The sequence below is a fragment of the Silurus meridionalis genome, chromosome 9 (genome assembly GCF_014805685.1).
Source record: "Silurus meridionalis isolate SWU-2019-XX chromosome 9, ASM1480568v1, whole genome shotgun sequence".
NCBI classification, from domain to species: Eukaryota; Metazoa; Chordata; class Actinopteri; order Siluriformes; family Siluridae; genus Silurus; species Silurus meridionalis.
In genome coordinates this window covers 9,118,715-9,145,475 of record NC_060892.1, presented here as the reverse complement: position 1 = coordinate 9,145,475, position 26,761 = coordinate 9,118,715, and the positions used below count along the sequence as shown (strand labels likewise).

The window sequence follows — 26,761 nt, the reverse complement described above, 5'->3', positions numbered from 1 at the left end:
TTGCTACCTAATATATCTCACACACTAACAGGTGCCATGATGAAGTGATAATCAGTGTTATTCACTGTATAACACAGTATATATTAACCGACAAAAGATGGCTATTAAAGTAGCCGTACTGAAGCACGCATGGTACTCGGGGTGTTTCCGGCATCTGCCCTCTCACTATATTTGATGACATGAACACGTGAACTTCATCTCCATTGTTGATCTGAGTCGATGGCCCCAAAAAGTAAAAAAACAATGGTTTATAGCAGTGGTCCCCAACCCCTGGGCCAACTGGGTCAAATGGTACCGGGCCGCACAGAAAGAATACATAACTTACAATATTTTCGTTTAATTTATTATCTGCACTCTTGATGCATGTCGGTCACGTCTTACCCACATCCGCTACCTTCTTAAAGAGTCTGCTCCGGCCAGTAACACATAATACATTAGCGCTAAATTCAAAATGAACAAAAGAGAAAGAACAACACAGTGGATTCACATTTATTATTAAATTTAGAAAATACCAGTTTTTGTTTTTAAATACAACATTTTATTTTGTTGTATTTATCCGCCCACCTTAAAGGCAGGTCCGTGAAAATATTGTCTGACATTAAACCGGTCTGTGAAAATATTGTCTGACATTAAACTGGTTCGTGGCACAAAAAAAGTTTGAAAAAACTTACAAAAAAAAAGTTTGAAAAAAAAAGTTTGAAGTCTATAGGACTTATAATAAAAATGTCGTCATATGATGGGATTATTCTTTCATATTACCCAATCCATAGTGCTTTAGAGATCTGTCAATCCGAAAAACTGCCCAATGAATCCTAGATTGGAATCTAAAATTGTTTTAAATCCAGTGAATACATTTATTATTAATAAAGCTGTTATTACATATTATAAACAGTTTTAGCTCTGGCTTATCAAGGTGTTTTGTAAGTTTCTGGCCACAAGCATCAGAAAATTGGCACCAGTCTTGGTTACAGAGATGACAAACTTTTGAACACAATAGGTTTCTTAGATTGAGACAAAATTACTGGATTAAAAAAAGTTATTTAAGTTCTCTGAAAGAGTTGGCAGCGGATGAATAGGATTCTTGCGTGTTGATCGACACGCACTGGAAAAGGTCTGCGGTTGCCTGATTTCACTGTGGGTCAAATGCCCTTTTTTGTGAAAGTAGGCAAGTCCTAGCCACATTTAATAAAGAAACATACCAGACTATTATGAGACGATTACTGCATTCACAGAGAGGCTGCAAATCTCATAATTCCTGTAATTCAGAATGCTCAGAATCAGAACGATAAAAAAACAGAAAACCTCAAATCAGAATTCTGACTAAGGAGTCTGGAATGGTGTCCTGAACTCTTGAGTTCCATTGAGTTTAACCATTGAAGCTGACTCAACATGGCTGCTTATTGCAAAAGAAAAAAACTAATGAGTAAATAAGCAAATAAACAGGATAATTTATTTACGATCAACCTACCCAGATGTTAGCTTGCTAAATCTACACCACTGACTATCATTACTCACTGTTTTGAGGAGAAATATATCTGTCCCTGATTGCACTTAGCTGGCTATCTTATGATTGTAAAATGTCCAAAAAAAGTCTAACATCAGTTCCTTTTTTTTTGTCCATTTCATCTTTTCGGTATCTCTATATAATCACAACATGCAATTGACTGAAGTGTGTGTAAATATGACTATAACTTCTTAACAGCCTGAACAAAAAAGCTATATTGTGTGTTGTAAAGGTGTCCTAAAGTAATATTGTGTGTTCACTCCTACTCTAGCCAAAGTGAGAACACATACTCAGTATTTAGCCTATTTGAATCGAACCCTGGTGCATTTTTCCAGCTCTGCCTTCTTCTAAAAAAAAGTGAAAACCCAATAGTCACACTTGGTGCACACCAAATCAACAAGTCCAACACTGTTTGATTGAGGTGCTCTTTCTGTTATTATGTGTGGTGTGAAACCAAACCACATGAGCTAAAAGTATTAATTTCACTCGAGTCCAGACCCTGCAAAAAAAACGTGATGTGAAAGAGACCTAAAGATGAAGTGTTTGTGTGTGTAAGGGATTTTTAGAATGTGTTGGCTGTGTTAGTTACAGCTGATTAAGCACAAGGCGAACGAGCGCTCACAGGAAACCTAAAATTAAATCTGAAGTGTGGATATGAGTCTGCGCGTGCCTGTGTATATATTATGGGAGACTGAAAAATTCTTATATACACCACATAAAATATGAATGGGAATTTTGTGCGCTTGGAGGCGAGCGCCAGACTTTGTTGGCCTCATTAGATACGTTTGACCAAAGGCATTGTAGCGTGAGCTTTTATACGACTTTGGCATGCACGTGTTACATTAAAGCTGTCAATATTTTTCCCAGAACAGTAGTTTAGTCTGTGATCAGTGTGTCAGTGCATGCATTACAGGTTGACTAATGCATGTTGTTTGGAGCAGGGGTGGGGCTTAGATAGGGGCAATAGGGAGCCTCCAGCTAGCATATATAATGAGCAAATGCTTATTGCAGATCCTTGTAACTTTTGAATGTACTACTAAATAGTATTTTTGAGCATTCAGGTGTATTAGTTTAGTACGCTTGAACAGTTCTGTGTATACAGCAACCTTCTCTGTAAAATGCTATGTCTATCACAACAAAATCATAATACAGAAACTTGAGGGCCTGCTTTTATAAGAGCATTACCCTTGTGGAGTGTGACATCACAAATAAATTCAATGTTAAACAAGGACATCACAGACATCCAGTAACACCAGGGACAGTCATGTTCTGCCTCTTATTGCTAACTAGCACACTTTCATTTGCATTCATTTCCCGAGATTTAGCAATAATTTGCAAATGTACTGTATTACTGTTTAACGTGGTGTCTTTAACTCTATTTTTTGGTTTCTTCTATAGAGATGGGCACAGATCTTCCTGGTCCGGTAACAATGGCAGGTGCTGTTGTGGGTGCAGGGCAGGTGAGAATGGGGGGCAACATGCCAGGACGAGGGGGCAAGAGGAGATCTACAGGGTAAGTAACCCGTCTCTTGAATTTTGAGCTCATTGACAAGATGATGCCATGATGTACTGTATGTGGCAGTGACTTACCCGAACTGATTAGTCATCCGTGGTTTGGAATCAAGTGTTTTGTAATTATATTATATCTTGCGAATTCAATTTCAAGGAAATCGAACAGGGTCTAATTTTCTACCTCCAGGACTTTCTGTCACCCGCTATATCGTATTGATTTTCTCATTATTTAATATTTCATATGTGTGCGAGTACAGTAACTCTAGAGAATGCTTACAGGTCAAACATCATGCCAGCTATTGACCATAACTTTGGTTGGGATATATCTTTCCCTCCTGGCACTAATTGTATTTTTTACACTGCGCTGATTTGCCATAAATCTACGTTGTTACAGGATCCAGCCATTTTCTCCAGTTCTATTAGATCTGAACACCATTAAGCAACCTTCCACTTTATTAAAGAACTGTAATTGAATCAGTGTGAGCTTTCCAGCTTGTTGGATCTCAGTGGCTGTAAATCTCATTAGCACCAGCCAGGCCTAAACACTTAATTCTTTTTAACTGATAAGCAGTGTGTCCAAAGCCTAGGCTTTCCAAGTCTTTTTGCTTTCCAAGTTTCTTTGATTGTATAGCAGCTACTAGTCCAGAAGGATGAGGACTTACATGTGGTACTTTTGACACACATATAGAGAGCCATTGCTCTTTTTGAATTGCCCTCTTCAGAAGTTAACAGATGGCTGCGTAGTGACTGGGTAGCATTTGATAGAGATCGTAGAGCTGTGAGATAAACTTGATTTAGCTAATGTAACAGCCAACATGCACTGAAATAGACAACAGATGCAGCCTGATTATGCAACACATAAGGTTACTATAAAACCAGCCAATCAGTGATGGCAGGCCTGAAAGTGATATTTTAATTGTGACCAACAGAATTTTTGGTATGAGTTTGGTATGTGGGAGAGTTAAAGTTGCTTTTACCAGTTATTTAATTTATTTATACTAGTATCAGTGAAAAATATGTGTTGAACCTAGTTCTTCGCTGCTGTTTGAATTAGTGATGAGAACTTATAAGAGTGGAATTGTAAGAATTATGTATCTTGTAAGAAATATATAAAACAGGGTCACCAACTCACAGACTGATGTCTGGATATGAAGTATTTTAGTTGGCCGAGAGAAAAAACCCGTAGCAAAGTAGATAAACATCTGCAAAACCATTTGTGGTTTATCCAGACCTCACAAGTTTGTGGCTTATCGAGTCACACGCAGTTCTGTAACAGGTCAAATGATACCGAGACACAACAGACAGAGAAGTATTTGTTTGCATCCCATGTCAAATTCAAACTATATTTGCATAATTCTGAAAATATGGTGGCTTTCTGACAGCCAAAAATCAATTCGATTATTTATATATGTTTTACTTTAAGAATATATAATAAACTTGTCCTTTAATTTGACTCTATTACTTGAATATGACTAATTGTCATTGTGGCATTAACACAGTCTGTTACACCAAGGCCCAAATTCTATTAATAATCCATTTTCCAAAATAGCATCACCACATTTCAAGCACACAGTGGTGTAAGTCACAGGACAGCTATTTAAATATAATAATTAAAAAAAAACCTGAATTTATTAGAAAGTAATTGTGTAGAGTGAAGGGAAATTCACAATTTTTTTTAAACCTTGACCCTTGAATCTCTTTGTGATTTCAGAATTTAAGAAGAACATCTGTTGATGAGGTTTAGTTACAAAACATTCTGTTAATGATGATGGACCTATATGACACTGTAATTTGAAATCAATTGCAGTACAATTGGTTTTTTGGACAAGCAACTTTTCCAAGAAGTTATATAGTAACATTACATGGAGCTTCTAGAAATTTCTAGACATTCTAGAAACTACTTCATGACTAATAAGTTAAGAGTAAGGTTAGTCACTGTACTCTAGGATAGTAATTCATTTCTCACCATTTCTCACCTGTACTTATCAGGGTTCATGACTCTAGTCAGTAGTGTTTAAATAAACCTCCATTGAGAAACACAATATTCCCACTTTTAACATTATATAACTATAAACTAATTTAGAGGCATTTAAAGTAACTCTTGCCCCCATTCAGTCATGTTAGCTGTTTACATCCCTCCAAAAAATAAACTACATTGCCTGTGCAATATTTTCCACAAAAATGAACATAGACACATCAATCTGATCCTAAGTTATTATATCAGGGGTAGCACCAGCCTTGATCAGAATCAGAATGAATGTACCATCTGCTCCAAGCAGGGTCCAGGACTTATAGGATTCTGTGAAGCAGAGCCAAGGTGTTTATGATTTTTTAATGTAGAGTTAATTTATTTTATTTACATTTGTTAAATATGATCTGTTGTTCATGAAAAGTTCAGGATTAGAGAGAAATATTCTTTTTTAAAACTATATGGACATAGGTTTTAAGGACACCTGACCCATTCATATGCGGTTTTCGAACATCCCATTCCACATTTAGTCAACAATTGCTGTTATAATAACTTTTAGTGGAAGATCGTTCACTCTTTGTGGAAGATCTTCCACTACATTTTGCAGTGTGGTTGTGGAGATGCTCATTCAGTCAGGTTCTGTTAGGTCAGGTTCTGATGTAGCTTTGGGAGGCCAAAATTCATCCCAAAGGTGTTCTCTAGGTCAGGGTTTAGAGCTCTACAATAGGAGCTTTATGGAGCTGGCTTTGTACACAGGGGTCTTCTAGTTCATGTGTAGGGATTATTTAATGTTACCACATTCAAAAACAGCCTATAAAATTGTGTGACTCCAACTTTGTGGTAACAGTTTGGAGAAGAACCACATATGGTTGGAAAAGACAGGGCTCTCATTACTTTTGTCCATATGGACGCAGAACACAATGTCTATCAGTTGTTTGCCAAAACACCTCTAATATAATGGACAACTTCAGAAGTGAAACCCAGGCCTGTCACTATGTGGATGTCAATGCCGGATTGGTATCTGACGATCCGGAGAGCTGTTGAGGATGATGTTCCGATCCTCCTCATTGCATGATTATAATTATGATATGACCCCAACTCTTTCATTAAAAACAAAAACCACACAAAAAAACAATTAGTCACACTGCTTCCAGATGGATATTTCAATTGATTAATCAGTGTGCATAGAATGACGCATCCGTAGTTCAATAGTTCACTTTGCCTGGGTTTTTAACCCAACACACATTGAGACAACACACACACACACTTGAAGAGACAGAGATTGTTGTTTTGATGTACCATATGGTGTTCAGAATGTCCTGTCTAAACTGAACAGTTGCTTTTATTCCTATTAATCACATTAAAACTGTGAAAACACTCATATGCATGCGGTTTCCATGGATACAACATTTTAGTCGCCCACATGCTGGCATCGGTGACACTTTCATCAGTGACATGTCTGCACTTCAGCAGCATGTCTATGGATCACTGTAAATCAATTATTGACTTTTAGGCCGGAAGTTTAAGAGGTACAGAAAAGTTGGTCTGTTTATTTGTTGATTTTTTTACGCTAGTTTAAAAATTCTGAACATCATGTAAAAGTGGATGCACCATTCAGTCATAACATTGAAACCACTCAAGCACCTGTCAAGGGGTGGGATATGATAGGCAGAAAATGAATATTGGAAGCAGGAAAAATGGGCAAGCATGAGGGTCTAAATGACTTAAATAAATGATGTAACATTGTGTTAACTAGAAGACTGGATCAGAGCTTCTCCATAATGGCAGGTATTATAGTGTTCTTGGTATACAGTGGTTAACTAGCTATCAAGAACTGGTTATAAACATGGCCAGTACAGCTCATTAATGTGTGTGATGAAATGGCCAAACTGTCTCGTCTGATTCATCTGGAGAGCTACAGCACCACAATTTACTGACTCACGCTATCTATGATGCTATCTATGATAGAAAACAGAGTGCATCACAGCTTGCTGTTTTTAGGGTTATATAGATGCAGAGTGCCTGTGTGGAATCCACCAAATGCACATATGAAGGGGAAGGTGAGCATCAGAACTGGACGATAAAGAAATCATGTGGACTGCCAGGTGTATGTCTGTCGCATATTTGGGGAGGAAATGACACCATGATACATTTAGGAAGAATCCAATCCAACAGAGTCAGTGTGATGCTCGGGGCAGTTTTGTAATTTACCAGTTTGAAAACTGTGTTTGATTAAACACAATGAAGAAACCAGGCCTGGCATCACAGCGCCATCTGTCTGACATATGTGAAATAAACGTTGTAAAACAAATCTCCACGAGCCTGTGTCCCAGGTTTTAATACTTGCAGGCAGCATGACATGATTTGCTCATGTCCATAATTGGAAAAGTGATAAAAAAAAAAAAAAAGAGAAATAGCAACATATAATAGAATGTCAAAAATGTGTAATAAACTGTGTTTTTTTTATATCTCGTATACTGTTTTGCTCGTAAATCAGAAATGCTGCAGAAATGAGCTGACCTAACGCTGCACAACATTGATATCATGACACATTGTGTCACTTTTGAGATATTTAGTTTTTTCCGTTTTAAAATATATATTTTTTAATAACAAATACTTTTGAAGCGTATTTAATGTCCAAACTGAATTTTGTCCAATAGAAAAAAGTTGCAATTTCATTACAGAACACTCTGCTTTTCTTTGCTTTTTGTAGACATTTAATAAAAGATGGTTTTGTGGTGCTATTTATACACAAATATATTCACACAGTAATTTTCTCTTGCAGGATGGACTTTGACGATGAAGATGGTGAAGGGCCGAGCAAATTTTCAAGGTCTGAATTCTGGCAGATTTTGAAACATCTTTCTATCACATTTTAATTACATTATCACAGATATATAAATAAATCTCATTTTGATTTATTTCCTAAATCAAACACTATGAAACTATACATTATATGTACAAGTTTGTGGAAACTTAGCTACAAGACTTTTATGTGCTTTCTTAACATCCCTTTCCACATTTACCGTATTTTTCGGACTATAAGCCGATACTTTTTTACAACAAAGCGGCTTATTTATGAATTTTTCCTGGGTTTTTCCCGGTTTCACAAACTTCAAGCCAAAAAACTGAACCCCATAACATTAGACCAATAAAATTTCCGAACAGAAAAGAAAAAACACCTCACCTCCCACATTGGGAGAAAAAACTGTTTTTTTTAAACGCAAAACGATGCCAAAAGAAAAACTCTTGAGAGAAATACTTTTGAAAGGACGGCGGAAGACAGTGAACAATGACTTACTTGGTAGGCTACTGTTTAGATACAAGCCGTTGTAACGCGTTGAGTCTGGGTGAAGGGAGAGCTCGCTAACTCCAGTTGCAACAGAAATCATATAAGCACAGACAGGTTTCCAAAACTCGTGCTTTTTTATTTTTCTTGGCAACATCGTTACGGGTTAGTCAAAGAAACTTAGAAATGAGCATCAGAAATCAGTAAGGACATATTCCTCAGTCTTGCACACATGCAGTAATACCGGAAAAATGCGGCGGCAGCCTATTCCCCAAATACTGCTATGCTCTTAAAGGAGCCACAACATATTTCACCCGTTACACCGTGTAACAGTCTTTCGTTAATGCCTGTGTAAAGTTCATTAGTTTCAGTGTAGACATTGACCTGGCTTATACACAGGTGCGGATTATTTATGTTTAAAATAAAAATATTTGTAAAATTCAGTGGGTGCGGCTTATACATAGCCTAATAGTCCGGAAATTATGGTAGTCCATATTTGTTGCTACAATAAACTAATTCTTTCTTCTCATTCTAAAAACATTATTTTAGGAAGATGTTCTATTAGTTTTTGGAGTGTGCTTGTGGAGATTTGTGCTCATTCATCCACATAAGTATTAGTAAAATCAGGTACTGATATAGAGTGAGAAGGTCTGGGGTGTAGTCAGTATTCTGATTCATCCCAAAGATGTTCAATTGGGTTGAGGTCAGAGCTCTATAACAGGCCACTCAAGATCTCCCACTTCAGGCTTTATGGAGCTGGTTTTGTGCACAAGGATATTGTCATGCTGGAACAGGTCTGGGTTTCTTAGCGCAAGTGAATAGCAAATTTAATGCACCCGCATCAAAACACATGCTATACAATCATGTGCTTCCAACTTTGTGGAAAGTTTTGGTAAGAACAGAATATGTCTGGAGAAATCCAGTTTCCAAAAACTGTCCATATAGTGTATAAAGATTCTCCAGCATTCACATCAAATACCATAAATCATGTCTTTATTATTTTGCATCTTTGTGAAATCATATTTTATCCATTTTTATTAAGATATTTTTTTTCCTCTCAGTCATGCTTCACCTTGAGTTTGTGCCATTTGAAACGATTTAATCATGTTTTTGATTTTTTTTGCCTCATCATGTTGTTTCTTTTCAGTCCATGTTCTCCGTGTATCCTTAAGTCCCCGGAGTGGAGACACTGCCCTCTGCTGGCCGCACTACAGCTAATTTCAGCACTGCTCCTGTCTTCCAGTATAAATGCTAGACTCCCAACACAGCCATGCAGCCTCAAGCAGTGTTATAGCATCTCAATCAGCACCAAGTGTTTAATAAACCATTAGATGCAACAACCCGAAATGTGGCGGAATTAAATTTTGCACATTTTAATGACGTGCTAATTGCCTTGTAACAATAACAGATAGATCAGTAGATAGATACATTAAAATGCAATAAGAATGTGTGCAAGATAATAATTATAATACTGATTTGAAACACTTGTAGCCCTCTCATCATTCCGTTCGATTTTGACCGCTAATCAAATACGATTGCGGATTTAAAAAGCGATTGATAATTGTGTGTTTGCATAATTAGAGAGAACGGATAGGGGCTTGGTTAAGTGATTTCAAAGACCGCCATCTTTTGGCCTTTTTTTATGCGACCTTCTTGTGGTTTTGTTATATTCAGAATAAAGCAAGATCACATTTTAATAGGGCTGCATGGTCTCAGTCAGGCTGCTGAACTAGTGATAAACTGTATATAAGGGATAATTTATGGTACAGTCTATGCTGCATCGCTTTAATGCATGATTTCTAGGCAAAATTGATGCACGTGGATTGTTCATCTGCCAACAAAACTGTAATCGAGGTTTGCAGGAACAAATCTGACTGAAAGGATAAAAACTGTTTTTGCAATTTTGGTAGTTTTATATTGCATGCCAAAGAAGCGCTAGCACGCTATATGTAGCCATTGTTTTTAGTCTATTTTGCGTCAGCCGTCTCACTTAGTATGCAACTAAAACTGTATGTTGCTTTTTGGTTGCAAGTGTTCAGACATTTCATTTCGAAAGGTCATTAAACTGAATTCAATTGGCCACACCTTCCAGCCAATGAGAATCAAGCATTCAGACAGCCCATGCTATAAACATAGACTGTACCATATAAGAGGGATAAATCAATTTGTTTTGTGTCTTTAATTCATTTGACATCTTCGGTTCATTTTCTTTTACATACAATATATGCTTCATTCACATACATAAACACACTTGAATTCAGTATCTTAAGTATCAAGCGTCAAATCCATTCTGCTATTATTATTACTTATTCCTTCTTTCTGTTTTCTTTCTGTTTGCAGGTATGATGATGATCAAATGCCTGCTGATAAAGAACGTTATGCAAGGTAGGGCGACGTGGCACTGCTGGGATTCTGTCGCTGAGACAGAGGCTCTTCTGTTGAGCCCAGCCTTCGCCTTTGTCCTGGCAAGAAGTCGTGAGAACGAACAAGTGATCTGGGAGACTGACTGCTAAACATATAGATATAGATAAATTGATAAACATATTCATGGTTTTGGGGAGATACTTTAGTGTGTGAATGAGGTAGAATTGGAACATATATAGAAACTGTAGAAGGTTCTTTTAATACTAAGTTACTGCTTAGCTAAAAGAACTGTATAGGATGGTTCTGTTTGTTTGCTCTCATGAATCCACATTTAGGATTTAACAACCGGATAAAGTGCCCTACACAGAAATAAATACCAATACAATGAGGAGGCACATTAGAGCACACTGATGTGATTGACAGGAAGCTTGAAAGCTTTCCATAAAGGTTCACAGGACATCTGGTTTAGACTGTGTGCGGACTGGGATCCCAAGGGAAGGAGATCTTTACTTAAAAGATAAAATGATTTTAGGACAAAGAAAAACCACATTTATTACCATGAAGTTGAGTGATGCAGCTGAGGTTGAGAAAATGTAAGAGCCAGATGTGTATTATATAAAAATTACAAAAGAAACAATTAAAATAATAAACGTTTTTAGGTTATTTTAGGCCACACCCATTTTCAGCTCTAAATTCAAATACAGATTGTGGATATTTGGAGCCAAAAAGGCATTGCTTTACACATGTTCCTGAATTCATTCCAGTTCTGCTGTGGATTTTTCTTTCCCTGTGAACTGCTGATGTTAGAGAACCACTATATTGCTTAAGCTGAATTTGTTTTTATTTAGGTCACACCAATTGTCAGCTTAAATCCAAATGGAGATATGGATTTTTGGAGAATATAATAGATGCTAATGCACCTCGTATCATTGTTTTACACCCGTTAGTTGTGGATTTGTTGCAGTTCCGCTGTAGATTTTTCTTTCCTTGTAGTCGATGTTAAAGAACCACTTCAGTGCATGAGTTGGGGTTAAACCGATCTCCTGCGAGCGTGATTATTATGTTGGAGTGCCTTGATGTGAGAGACATGTGAGCGATATAAATTTGAAATACTGCACGTCCTAACTAAAGTAAAATGACAGATCATTTATTTAATTATACATTTTGCAAAGACATTAAATGCACATCACTTTTCCCGTTAATTCTTTTTATATCATGGTTAATTTTGCTCCATGCTCCATATGTCCATCCAGTATTAATGTAGTTAAATTGTGTAGGTTTTTTTCAATTATGCAGTTAGATTTATTTTCGAAATAATTTATTTAGCTTTTTTTTTTATGCAGCCAGCTGTGTCCATCTAACTACAGCCTCTAATTATCTCCTAGTTCTGTGTGACTCTTTGTCGTGCCGAGCTGTCGGACTCAGATGACTAACACAACTGTCCTGACACTTGGGATTTATAATGCTACTTTCTCTTTTCTATTGAAATGCACTTTATAAGGCAACTCTGAGGGAAAAAAAATGACTATGTACCCTAATGAGTATCTGAGCTGAACAGTGAAGAGGGATAATGATGTGTTAAGGGTAGGAACACAGCGATTCTACTTAATAAGGTGAAATTTGTCTTCAGATTCTCAAAAAACGGGGATGAAATGCAGACTAGTTGCGGAGATCTAAGACATGTGCAGCATTTTCAGAATCCTAATGCTAATCAGAGTGATTATAAACCTCATTGGCGTGATGCAGCTTTACTGAAATTCAGATGTAGATTTTGTGGAAAACTTTCTTAAATGAAACGAGGAATGAAGCTTGAGGAAAAACCAGACCCTCTTATGGGTGATTCCAGCTAGCAAGACTACAAATCATTACAGTATACAGGCTTAGCTAAATATTGCTAAAGTCTTCCTTCGGTAATCACGTGCAGTTTTTTGTCCTGTGGACATTAATTTTATTTGAATTACTAACAGGAGCATTTACTAATAAATCTTTGACTTTAAATGATTTATTCTGTTTAACAATCTGTTTAGCTATCTTAAACTTAGATTCAATTAAATTTCTCTTCTTGCTAATACATGCTAGTTAGCTCCTGTTAACCATAAAGATGAGTGATTTGAAGTAGTTAGTAGTAGTAGCTAGAAGTCATAGTTTGTTGTTTAACACTATAAACGTTGACATTATTAGCTGCTAGTGTAGACTATAATATTGTCATTTCACTAATATACAGTAAAGTACACAGAGAAATTAATCAACATTGCATCAGGACCAAGGTGCTACGTAAAACAACATAATAAACACAAGATAATGCAAAAACACACAACTAAATAGGACACTACATAAAGTACATAAAGTTAATAGTTTAGTCATAAAAACAGGTCCAACTTAATGAATTCATAGTTATATTTCACATCACAGTCAAAGTCGTAAGGTAGCAAAATCTCTAACTGCAAGAATAGCACAGGTGTCAAAAGACATTCCATTGATCTTAAGAATTCAAGATGTCTTCTTGCATGCTCGGCTAAGTCAAGCTAATCGAAAGTCTCTAGTTGTGTAACATCTGTAGAATACGAACATCATGTAAATATACAAAGCATTTTGTTTTTAGGTTTGTTTTGTAATTGTGGTAAAGCTGTGCCAGTCAGCCATACAATGCTGCCAGGGTACAGAGAGAGTTAGCTGAGCTCCTTGAGACAGTGGAGCGAGACGGAGCTTCTTGAGACAGTGGAGCGAGACAGAGCTCCTGACAGTGGTGGATTGGCAATGAGCTCTGAGCTAATAGTTCTTCCTGGTTTTGATGTTTTGAGTTATTTAACAATGTATGTGCATCGACCCATGCAAAAAAACGCGGTTCATAGAATGGGGAATTACTATTGAAGTATTTTTCTTTAGGTGCTTTACAGCATTCAACACAGAACTTTTTTAGACACGGTCATTACAGTAGAAGGTTATTCAATCAAAAAACATTAAGTCTGGAGCCAAGTTCTAATCGGGCATCTAATTAAGCGTAGTTTTCTTGCGCTCCAGTTTTTATTAAATAAATATGAATTAATTATGAGTTTACTCCCTTATTAATCATAGAACAATCAGACTTCTGTTCACTAATTATAGTTCATAATGATTTGGTTATTACATACATATAAAGCACTAGCTTTTCCCTGTTTCTCTGTGCAGAGAGAACCACAGTGAGATCGAGCGACGCCGACGGAATAAAATGACGCAGTACATCACCGAGCTGTCAGACATGGTGCCCACCTGTAGTGCGCTGGCCAGGAAACCCGACAAGCTCACCATCTTACGTATGGCCGTGTCACACATGAAGTCCATGAGAGGAACTGGCAACACGTCCACTGATGGAGCCTACAAGCCCTCCTTCCTCACCGAGCAGGTGGGCAGCCTGGTTTCACCACCACACAAATTACACTGGATTGATTTGATTTTTTTTGTGGACGAAAATACTTATTTTTTTTTTTTTTACAGATTTATTCATTCATTTGGGATGAATTTGTCCCGAAAAAGTTATAATTATATTATAAAGCGAATCAAATTCTCGATTGATACCATTGATAATAGAAGTCGACCCATAGAAGTCGACCCTGTTGTCACACACACACACACACACACACACACACACACACACACACACACACAGCCACATGAAATCACTTTTGAATCATTGAGGACTTAGTACACACTTCGTCTTGTCTTTGCCAGTATCAAGCCTTAGTAATGTTATTTTCTATTTGACCTGGACCTGTGTTTGTCTCAGCCACTTGATATTAGTCTGTTCTCTGATATTATTTGATATTGTGTGTTGACACCCGGCTTCTTTTGCCGTCCCTCATTGCCATGGTGTTTATTTTCTGCTTTAGTCTGCACCTGCATCTTTCCAGTGCCCTTTTGAATGACAGTAATATCTTAATTTAGCAGAGGTATTAAAAGTTAAGTAATTTTTCACAAAAGAAAAAGATGCCTGCCTCAAACCACAGGATGATTTTATTTACTGATGGTAAATTGGATGTCAAAAGCATTAGATGGAGTAGAAACTGAAAGCCTGGATGCTCAAAAACAGATATTTTATAGGGTTCCGAATAATAGCAAGAGTCTGAGAAACAAAGTAAGTCAATGAAAAAAATGTCATATGCATTTTTTTTTGTCTATAACGGCTGATTGTCTAATCACCTTACATTTTGCAGATGATCTCCAGATAAAGCAACACTAAAGACACATCCTTGAGCCATTACTCATATTGACATTTGGAATAAGAGCAAAAATGTGCAAATCTAAATTTTTTTTCTCTGACAGCTTCAAGGTGCCAAAAAAGTCATAATGGATTCTTTCGAAGAGAAAAGCTGGGGTTCTCTTTTTTTTTCCTCTGCAGATGCTTTCATGCAAAACATCTTGAAGTTGAGGTTAAACAGTGGCAGCTTAAGAGTAACAGAATCTGACCGAACAACCTTCTAATTGGAACATTAACCAGTAAACCATCACTGCCAATTGAGCAGTTCAAACATTATGTTAGGCCAATCTTAGCATTCTTCTTGGTCTGAATCACAATGCCTGGTGTGTTTTGTTCCGCAGGAGCTGAAGCACTTGATCCTGGAGGCGGCTGATGGCTTCCTGTTTGTGGTGGCTGCAGAGACGGGCCGTGTGATCTATGTGTCAGACTCAGTGACCCCCGTGCTGAACCATCCTCAGTCCGAGTGGTTTGGGAGCACTCTGTACGAGCAGGTCCACCCTGACGATGTGGACAAACTCCGCGAGCAGCTCAGCACCTCTGAGAACTCCATGACTGGTAAGACATTTGAAATGACCTATCTAGGCACACAGGTGTACTAAAGATATCTCTGAGCTTACCCATTAAAACCAAGCATATCAGTAACAAAAAGCAGTAGGGAAACTATTGGATTATTATCTATGACTTTTAGAACGTATGTTACTACAGTGAGATGAATAGAAAAGGTACACTTGATGGGAAAAAAGTCTTGGACATCTGACTTTGCCAGCTATATGCGGTTCTTCCTCGAATTGTTACTACAAAGTTGAACACAATTGTGTTTTTGGATGCAGTAGCAATAAAATCATTCCTTTATTTGAACACCCAAACCTCTTCCAGCTTTGACCTCAAACCTATTGAACACATTTGAAAATATTGGCCACTGACTGCACCCCAGGCCTCTTCAAATCACCTACATCAATTCTAACTAACACTCTTGTGACTGAATGACCACAAATCGCCAAAAGCACACTTTATAATCTATTGGAACAACTTATCAGGAGAGTGGAGGGGACAAAAAAGTGCGGAATGAGATTTTAAATCAAAGCACATAGGAATCTTATGCTTAGGTGTCCACAAACTTTGGATGTAGTTATAAAAGTGAAGAATGTATAAACCCTCTGATTGGTGTTTAAAAGCATAAAAAAAATGCACTGAAAAGACAAGCCCTATATTCATCTATAGTTTATCCATATTTGGTAAAGCATTATCTCTATAGAAGATAATAAACCTGTAGTCTGAAGATGCAAATGAACAATGTGGTTGTTACATCATGCATCACACTGAATTTTCTAAACTGTTTGATGGAATGTAACTAGTAATTCTTCTCGTCAGTTGTAGTCAGAGCGTAGCCTGGATTTGTAGTCAAATAATGCATTGTACAATAGACTACAGCTACCAAACAGCTCCATTTATGTTATTGATATGTTGTTATGTGTGTACTGTTATTTTCAAGCAACTAAGAACCTTAGTGTTGTTTGAAAAGGTATCAGAGAAGCATCATTTTGACACCTCAGAGCCTGGAAGCGTACATCCAGATTCATCCCTCTGCTACAGGAAGTCTCATTTATTACACGTTTCCTCACCAGAGGGCACTCTAAACTCGCACATCTGTCATCCCTCTCTCCCGCTTGTTTCCCGCCTGCAGCATTCCTCTCTCATTTTGGCATTTTACAGAATAGTTCAGCCTGCTAACAAGCAAGATATATTCCACCAGGGTGAACTTGCATTATGCAAATGAGATCATTCTTACTGATTCTTACTGAAAGATTTTATTCCCTACTATTAATATAGCATCTTTATTTTAATTTAATGTAATGTGACCATTTAAACGGGTCGATTTGAGCTCACGTCTGTCATCGGGATCCTCGATTACACTAATTTGTATTTGATATTTTTATATATTATTGCAGCCTGTGTAAGTAATGCAGTTTTGACCACAAAAGAAATAACCACAAAAAAGGTGTATTTCAAGTTGTCTTCTAAAATTGACTATAGAGGAGTTTGATACATTGCTTGCTGCAGGCAGATCCGTTAAAAAAAAATTATATGATGTATTTGTGTGGTTGTTTAGGAGTTCAGTGCACACTGAAATCAATACCAGTGACTATTAACTGCACCAAAGAACTTAAAAATAATGTCCAGAAAATCCAACCTAAATGAATCTGACAGTGGAGAGAATGTATTGCATTGGTGTAATATAGTCATTAACAGAGGTAGGGGTTGCATTGATTAGTTGACTAATGCTGTTCATGATGGAATTCTGATCCCACCTACTCCTGTACTTAATCTTGTTTTCTGTTCGAGCGAAAATAAAAATCCAATAAAAAAATAGCACGATGGCAGAGTGAATTCGGTTATGGCCCCCACTGTGTGAAAGAGCACATTCAGTGCCATGGTTTGCATTTCACTTTATAGTTCTATTCAAGCCCCTTTGAGATTGGTTATTACAGCTACTGTAGGAGCTGGCAATCAAATCTTTTTTAAGATGCTACTGAGACCAGACTTAAACTGAATAGGTCATTACCACAATGCAAAATAAATTAAATCTGAGCAGGTTAAGACATCCTAAATACAGTCAACATGAAGCTTTTTCCATTTGAAGGTTTTAAGTTTAAATCCCAGCATCACTAATATCAATTCAATGCAATTCAGTTGACTTTGTATTGGGCTTTTAACAATAAACGTTGCCCCAGAAGCAGCATTACAGAAGTAGATACATTACAAATATTAGTTTTAAATGTATTAATCAGTCCGTGCTAATTTATCCCCTACAAGTTATCCCTAATGAGCAGGCCAGTGGTGACAATGGCAAGAAAACTCTCCCTGAGATGGTATGGGAAAGAAACCTTAAGAGGAACCAGACTTATATAGGTCATTCATTATAATTCTATCATCTGTTCACTGTAGACACTTGAATGCAAAAACTGTTGACAGCAACTGTAGTACTAAGCCATTGTAGCAGACTGATTTTATTATAGTCCAAATCCATCCTCAGTTTATGCTCAGCAACTTACTGTAACAATCTGCTACTGCAGGACACTTAACCCCTAAACTACTTATGAAATAATTATAAGCAACTCTGGATTAGTAATAATCTTCCAAATACAGTGGTACCCCGCTTATCGACCGGCTCGGACATCGACCTTTTCGCTTAGCGAACAGTTTTTCGACCGAAATTTCACTGCGACTTAACGAGTAAGTACAGTACAATCATTTTTTTTGTTACTTTTGTAATCTTTTTAATTTATACTTTTTACTGTATTATATACAGTATTCTTTATGTACCTGTATTATTTTATGTATTATTTAGTATTAATACTGCTAAAAACAGGGCAAAAATTGTTAATAAATGGGTATCGGTGGAGGTCGGGAACGGATTAATTGGTTTTCCATTATTTCTTATGGGATAATTACATTTGCGCTTCGACCTTTTCGCATTTCGATCAGTTTTAAGGAACGGATTAAGGTCGATAAGCGGGGTACCACTGTACCATAAATGTAGAAATGCTAATTTTAAGTTCAAAATAGTCTTGTTCTATTGGCAAATAAGCACACTGCAATGATTTATTTAGAAAATTATCTAATTAGCCAACAATAGAAAAATATAGATATATTTAAAAAATAGATTTTCCCTTCACTTTTATTAGGAGAGCCAAACCCGTTTCAGCGATGCCTTCCAGTGTAAAAAGTGAGCTTTATAAACATATGGTTTACATGGGTTGGAATGGAAGATCTTGTGTGGCCTTCTGTAGAACTCAGACCTCAACCCTACTGAACACCTTGGGGATGTATTGGAGATGCAGACTGAGGCGTCCTCACCCCATTTTTCCAGAAGAGTGAAGATTATTATTACAGCGTATAGGGACTAAATGTGGAATAAGATGTTCACAAATGTCAATTTTTCACAAACGCTGCTATTTTGCACTTCTGATAGATGCTCATCTGCATTTCATTGCTGTGTAACTGTTCTTTGCAGTGACAAAGTTGTATCTAACTTTCTGTCTATCTGTCTATCTATCTACAGTATATGAATCCTATAGTGAGGTCTCCACAAATGTTTGTCCATATAGTGTAGATAGATATGACTTAATGCTTTATTTATAACAGGAAGCAACATAGAGAGTTAGTATGAAAAATATTATATGAATAGCATTTTGAAAACTTCTCCTTAAAGATAACACATCTTATCTGTGCAAATTAATCCAACACCCAACAATTCGCAAGAATTTCATAGCTGACATAGGCCCTGACTTATCACATATAAAATCGAGATTTTAGCAGGACACTTGTGTAAGCGCATTTTCCATCAGTGAAGTCAGCATGTTGCAAAGGCCAAATTTTTTTTAATATCCTCTGTGTTGTATGGCCATATTTAATTTTATTTAACGATGATTGTATTTACTTTGGTCCCAGTTGCTGGTGGAATTTGCAAGATGATGATTCAGAAAATAAAGGGTAGCTGTAATCTAGATTATTCTGATTCTCGGGAGTAATTAGATTGAACTCTGTTCTGATTATGGTCTCTTGTGAATTAACGAGGCTCTTGTTTTACACTGCTGGAGATCCGCATCTCTTCTAAGACAACACAATGCGCGTGTTAATGTGCTTTTAGCGATCTGATGTATGACATCGTGCAAGCAGTTTCTTTGAAATTATATTTGAATAAATAGGCTTGAGGAATGGCATACCATTTTTTATTAACCATGACTAAGCAGCACCTGCTTTTGGATTGAGAGACTAAAAGAAGCATGGAGAGAAGAAGACGTTGAGAAAGCAAAATGCCAAAGAAATGTTTGTAATAAGAGTATGAGAAAATGATCATAATCCTTTTTTTTAGATGCACAATACATATTGTTTAGTTGCGTCTTAACATCTAAATGATTTATGTGGTGGTCTGGGAAAACCTGTCAGACGTCGCTTTAGCTGAATACCCAATAAAGATCATGTTGAGTAAATATAGAGGCAGTTAAAAATAAATTGGCTGCAAAAACAACCATAGGATAAGAATAAAGACTTTTCTTCATAAATAAATGTAGTACGCATGGTCATATTTATTGTATTTTTTATTATACTGTTACATATTGTTAAATACTTTATGTTTGTAATTATATTGTAGATATTATCTTTTACTTTTTTCTCAAGGTTAACACATTTTACAATGCCGTTACTTGAAAATCAAATGGAAAGTGTAAAAGAAAAAACATTTCAGTTCTGTTTAATACGGTTGCGCTCAATAGCAGGTCAATCGGGATCTTCCACTCCATGTCACCATGTCTTCATAAAGCTTGCTTTGCGCTCAGGGTCATTATCATGCTGGAAGGTTTAGGTCTCCCAATAAAAGTGAACAAAAAATTCATTCAAAGACATTTTATGCAGTTGTGTTCCTCCATCTTTGTGGTCACAGTTTGGGGAAGAGCTACATATGGCTAGAAAAATAAGGTGTCACAAATTTTGTCCATATGTGTCACAATCGATATGTCAAAATTGCACTTGGTGAAGGGCTTTTTCCAGAATACCACACATGTGAAATGCAAAACATGAAGTAATTTAAGTGATATTATGTAACATTTTTACCATATTACCAAATGTTACCAATTTACTTGAAGACCTTTTGATAGGACTTGCAATCCTGATGATATTAAAATTCTTGAAAGAAAAAAAACTCTGTTTTCTGGTAACGGATGGTGTATGTATACATACTTACATTAATTCTATTTATACAACTGAGCAGGTAGAGTTTACAGACTCAGCTGTGGCAGCTATAGCGGTGTTGGGGTTTGAACTTGCAGCCTTCTATTGCGACTTCTTAATCACTGGACTACCACTACCCACTGCGCAACAATTTACCCTGTCTATCAGAGCAACTCTAACCAATAGACTTCGGTGAGGTCATACATGTTTAAAAGGGCTGATCCATGCGTTTTCCGTGTGCGTCTCGCTGCCCTGTGATCAGCAGCAGTGTAAAAAGTTGTGGTGCGTGGCCTCATGTGTCTCGGGAGACAGGAAAAATGCAATTAAATCCAAAACAAGTAAAGAATACTGTGACATTATGCATCACACTGTCTATTTCATTATAATGTCCAGCCTGAGAACCCGTCTAATAAAAGAAACAGTATGTGTTGTGTCATGCTCTCCCTAGAGAGACGCCTACATTCATTCAGCCACTGTCATCTCTCAACTTTTTACACATTAGGCATGGTTTTGAATCACTGCAGAGTATCATAAATATTGAGATTAATTTCCGGCTACGAAGCTATCTCTTAAACCATCCATCACCACTTACAGACAGAGCAGCACATTTCAGAAACATCCCAGCTGAAGTGTGTTACATTAGTTGATGGACATTGAAAAATTTCCTTTCATGTCTAGGGAGGAAGAAAATCATTCTATCCCCCCATCTTTCTAATGTTCTTATAGCTGGTCCAGCTAAAATATTGAAAAGCTCCTGATGAGCTTTTGATAAGCTCATATTTTACAATGATAAAATCCAGCAGCTAAGAGATTTTTCTCTCTTCCCCCTTTCTTGCTAATGTACCCTTCAAACTCGAACTGTTATGTATCGGTCTTGCATGCATAATTGAATTGTGCAATCTGCTGGTGAACGCTTGATTTTGTCTGGAGTGAGAAATGTTGGTGGAGCGTTTCGGGTGAAAGCGCAGCGATTCATCCATCAGGCTGAACTTCAGCACCTTCTGATGTAACACAGTGGCCCCCAACCCCCCGGGCCTGCGGGTCAATTGGCACTGAGCTGCACAGAAAGAATACATAACTTACATTATTTTCGTTTTATTTATTATCTGTTTCTGAACGATGTTTTATTTTGGAAAATTACCAGATTCTCTCCGCCACATCTGTCTATGACTCACTCTCGATGCATGTCAAGATGCTCTCCTCAGTCACGTCTTACCTACATCCGCTACCTTCTTAAAGGGGCTGCTTCGGTCAGTAACACATAATATATTACCGCTAAATGAAAACCCCCAAGCGAGCAAAATGAACAAAAAACAACACAGTGGATTCACGTTTATTATTATATTTAGAAAATACCAGTTTTTGTGCCGGTCATATCATTTAATTTTGTTGTATTTATCCGCCACACCTTAAAGGCCAGTCCGTAAAAAATATTGTCTGACATTAAACCGGTCTGAGGCGCAAAAAAGATTGAGGACTGCTGATGTAACACACTTTATGTTCACTTCCTGGATCAGAAAGCCTGATTGTCTTCAACAAATATAATTATTTTAAAATAATAATAAAAACTTTGATTTAATTGATGCACACATTTCACTGACGTGTCATATTTTTTAAATCCAATTTGATTACGCAATTGTTTTGTTAAAATATGATATAATTATATAACTCAATAGCGGCACAGGAATTGTGCATGTATTTAAAATATAAGGTAAAAACAGTAATGAAAATCTATTGGCTATTTTGATTAATGCATTTACCAAAAGATTTATGTTGAACAATTAATAATAATAATAAGAAGAGGAAGAATTAAAGAAATGATTGCTTTGCTTTTACCGAATGCACATAATGGTTCACTTGACAGTGATTTTTGACTATTAAAACAGACTTGATGTTTATTTTGCATGATTTTGAGAACGGAAAACCTTTTTCATGATCATAACAAAGGAGCTGATTGATTTGGATTGTATCATTTATAAGCACATTTGTGTTACTTTTATCTTCAGCCTAGGATAGCAATTGTATTAGTGTGTGTGTGTGTGTGTGTGTGTGTGTGTGTGTGTGTGTGTGTGTGTGTGTATGTGTAGGCTAGGTGCCTTAAATTTGACTGGTGTCCTCGCCAGGGTTTATTCCTGTCTTGCATCCTAAGATAGGCTCCAGATCCTTAATGTCACTGACCAGGACCAAAAAAATAATAAAAACCTAGCCAGTTTGACAGATAACAGACACTTGGGTGGAAGGTAGACATAATATGTATATCATGTAAGGCCAAATTCAGAAAGCCAAAAGGCATAGGTAAAAAAAAAAAAAGAAGACAAACACAAGGCTCTGGAATTCACACTGACACTGAACATGTTTTGCAAAAGACAGAACAAGGACAAAGTAGACAAAACAATCGAGGGTCAAAAACAAAAAAGGAATACAAACAAGTGACAAGCCAATGAAAGGTTGTGGGGCAAAGACAGGACCAAAACAAAAATCAATGTATGGTTCTTGTTGCCATGTGATCTACAAGACAAATGCCAGACCTAAAGCAGCACCAATGTGTGAATATTGTGTCAGTGTCAGTATTTGCAGAAAATTATCCTCCATCCAACACTCACTGGTGGTCCTGTAGAAGTTCTCGTGTGTTCACGAACGTGGTACATAGTAACGATGTGCCATTTGCAGATGAGTCAGCACTTTTGGTGAAAGTTTAGAGCATTTTTTTTTGTAGATGTAGGCAATTAGGGTATTCAATTTATCAGGATAAGTGGAAATGAATCTTTATAATGAAGCACAGACACAGCAGGGAAAATAACATTAATACAGGGATGCTTACTCTCTTTGTAGTGCTTTGCTGATTTTGCAATTATTTAAATAGTCTTTATAAAACGCAAAGCAAAGTAATGTTTTGTTAATTCCAGGGTAGGGGAAAATTGCTCGAAAACAATTCCAGCCGAAATTAGGCGACGAAGAACAAGCAGCGAAATTGTAGATATTGAAATGTTTCTGAATGGCATTGAGCCATGTGGAGGAAAAAAGGGTTGTGCCTTATAATTGACCTGAGTTCACCATCTATTGGTATGTGGATTGTATCGAATCCCGATGAGAATTTAGGAGTTTGGCTCAGCCTCAGTAAGAACTATCTTTCAGCTTTCAAAATCAAGTTTGTGATGTTTATGGTTGTTTTTTGATTTTTCTAAAGATGACTTAAATTTTTTATGAAGCAGTTCTCAATCTTCTAAGTAACAAAACCAGACTACACCAGATTAATGTTTTAGATTGTTTGTACATCTACCATCCAGAATCTATAGAAGCCTTTACTGTTACACAGACGGTCTCATGAAGACCTTTTTTTCCTTCAGCCATGCTAACGATGAATTCTTTACTATCTAAATAATGAAGTCTTATTATATTCGATGATCTGTATATCATTGACATTTGCACATTTGCATTTAATCTAATATACTGTGTGTGTATGTATATATATATATTATACATATATATTATACTATACTGCATCATATTTATTGTTGTTACCTTTACCTACTTCATAATTCTTGCACTATAACCTCTATTTTTGATTTGATTACTTTCTGTTAATTTGCACTAGTGGTTAGATGCTCGCTGCATATTGTCACTGTTCTTGTACTCTAATAGTGACAGTAAAGTTTCAGTAACAACTAAAAACTCCAAAATGTGCTGCTCAACTCTAATAATACAGATGTGTGTTGTTGTTATATCCATGGTTCTGGTGAAACGGTGATTCAACATGTTTCCCCAAACTAATTTTCCTGACTAATTTCATTTGTGAATCTGGTCTCACTTTCATCAAATATTAGTTTGACCACGAAAGCAAATATGTTGGACCTTTCTCATTTTCCACTTTAAAGGACCCCGTTATGTTTTTGCTGTACTTTCCAGGCTTTTATCTGCTCTGCACATGTAGAAGACGAGTGCTGCCTAAATATTTACCCTGGCCATCTGTAATGCCATGGGATACTTTCTGTTTGTTACATTGTACCTTTCTAGGACAATAGAGATCAGCTTGTGCACAGAACTACACAGTAGACCCAAGAGGAAGTAATAAGAGAATGTTGGCCATGACCTGCTTGTCCATTCACACCAAACATTTCCCCTGAACAAGGTGGTTTGATTATTAGAGGAGATGCTTTTTCTCAGAATAAAAGGATTCATCGCTTTTCTCCAAACGCTAATTGTTTTGCTTGGTATACTTCCAAAAATGCCATCATCCTGGCCAAACGGCGTCACTTCTCTCATATTCAGAGATTGATGAATGCCGAATAAATAATCAGAGACATTGACTAGAGGAGCTGAACCGGTCATGGGTCACAGGAGGTCACTCATTTCAGCTGTGGTTTTGACTCTCTTGATTTCCCTCTCTGTTTTTTCCCTTCCTTCCCTGCCAGGATCCTGGCTCCAAAGTAAACTTCACCTGCTGCGCCTCTTTGCTGGGAACATTGGAAGCTGGATGGACCCACACTGCACCATAAAACAAAAAACAACTATGTTAAACACTAGTGCTGCTTACTCATCCCACTCCAAACAGACATGGGTCAGAACTGACGTTCAGACGAATTTACCGTAACCACCACCATCAATTGTTTGAATGAGAAATCTCATAAATGTTTAAAAGCTTTTGCGTTATTTATCTGAGGCCACTCAAGCTGACAAATGCACAATAGCATATGTGTACGCCTGTGGTCTCATTCACTTCGAGAATTTATCTTGTGCATAAACCACCGAGGTTTCTTTTTCAGTGAACCACACAACCTCTGTTTTGCTGCCTCTCCTTTTTAGATATCCCTCTCATGTCTTTGTTCTCCTGAAATAACAAGGTTGTGTATAATCTGGATGGAGTCCTTCTCTGGAGCATCCTTCAATGATCTTATTTTTATGATAACCTCATATATTTTTAGCAAGATTTCATTTGACTGCTTTGTTGAGTTGTTAAAGTCAAGAAAGTTCCCATGTGAATGGAGTTAAGAGGTCGGAGTTACTGACAGGTTACACGTGGCGTGTCTGAAATTCTGGGAGGCAGGTTTTCTGGAAAATTCCTAAGTCTTGAGCATGTTAGCAGCTTTGGGCTGAAAATGGGGCCTGGTCTTGGATTCATGCAAAACCTACTGTAACTCTTCCTGTTGTGCATCTGTTGTGTATAATTTAATGTGCACACACACACACACACACACACACACACACACACACACACACACAATTGCGCTCGACATTGAGTCAAGTCTTTATTGAGGCTTTGGACAAGGTAGTTTAGACATTTACACATTTTAATGTATTCGTTTTCAGATGTTGCTTCCTTTTAATGGTCAAGATATTGATAGTGAAGGACAAAATCAGTTAAATTGATTTTATCTCCCATTTTAAATGTCATATAAATATTTTATGATACAATGCACTGCTTCTCAGAGGCCAATCTTTTTATTTCTTTCCTTTTTTTTGTCTATTCATCTATATTTCATCTTCACTAACATTTCATCCTGGTCACAGTCACCGTGGATCTTGAGCTTGTATTGGGAATACTGGATGCCAAACCAAAATGTTGTAAGCGAGTCATGAATTATAATCATAATTCACCAAAATATCGATTATTTTTTTTATTTCTAACAGACAGACCTCTCAGTGGAAGCCTCCAATGTTGTATGTGGTATAAATATTCTCCAGTAATGTATAGTCTCACTCTTTGATTTTTTTTGTTTTGTTGATGATGTTTAGGGGCATTCCATTTGAAATATTGCTTTGTATTTAGAGCACTTCGGCACAGGAATTATGAACCTCTGAATGACAGGAATAACACTCAATCTTGTGTTTTCTAGCTGCAGAGAGCTGTGATTTTTACACAAAAAAACATAAATGGTAGCTCAGTGGTTTGCATTTGCTTTTGTGTTTCAATAGAGAGGGCTGCCAGAGTGAGTATGTCAGTAAAATTGTAAAAATAGAGTGATTCATGCACAATTTGCAATTGAAAAATAAGTGTATTAAAGTCCATGAGAGGACATCTGGTCATGTAACCCCCTCTAACCCCCAACTTCTGTAATGGTTGACATGGTGTTCTGATGAGGTTGAAGACAAAATCTCTTGCCAAATGTTTTTTTTTTACTGTTACATTTCCTTATTAACACAATACAAGGAGGACATGAA

At 36.9% G+C, this 26,761-nt stretch overlaps 1 protein-coding gene across 4 annotated transcripts in view; it reads left to right on the top strand.

Annotated features, from left to right (window-relative positions):
- The window catches only part of arnt2 (aryl-hydrocarbon receptor nuclear translocator 2), a 111,564-nt gene that overhangs the window by 9,262 nt on the left and 75,541 nt on the right, over positions 1–26,761 (top strand). For 2 of the 4 annotated variants that reach the window (XM_046857776.1, XM_046857774.1), the window contains exons 2-6: positions 2,903–3,017; positions 7,771–7,818; positions 10,615–10,659; positions 13,807–14,020; positions 15,214–15,427. In XM_046857776.1, the coding sequence (XP_046713732.1) occupies positions 2,903–3,017; positions 7,771–7,818; positions 10,615–10,659; positions 13,807–14,020; positions 15,214–15,427 (636 nt within the window). The remainder of the gene's footprint in view (positions 1–2,902; positions 3,018–7,770; positions 7,819–10,614; positions 10,660–13,806; positions 14,021–15,213; positions 15,428–26,761) is intronic. The other 2 variants (XM_046857778.1, XM_046857777.1) reach the window with 1 other exon arrangement.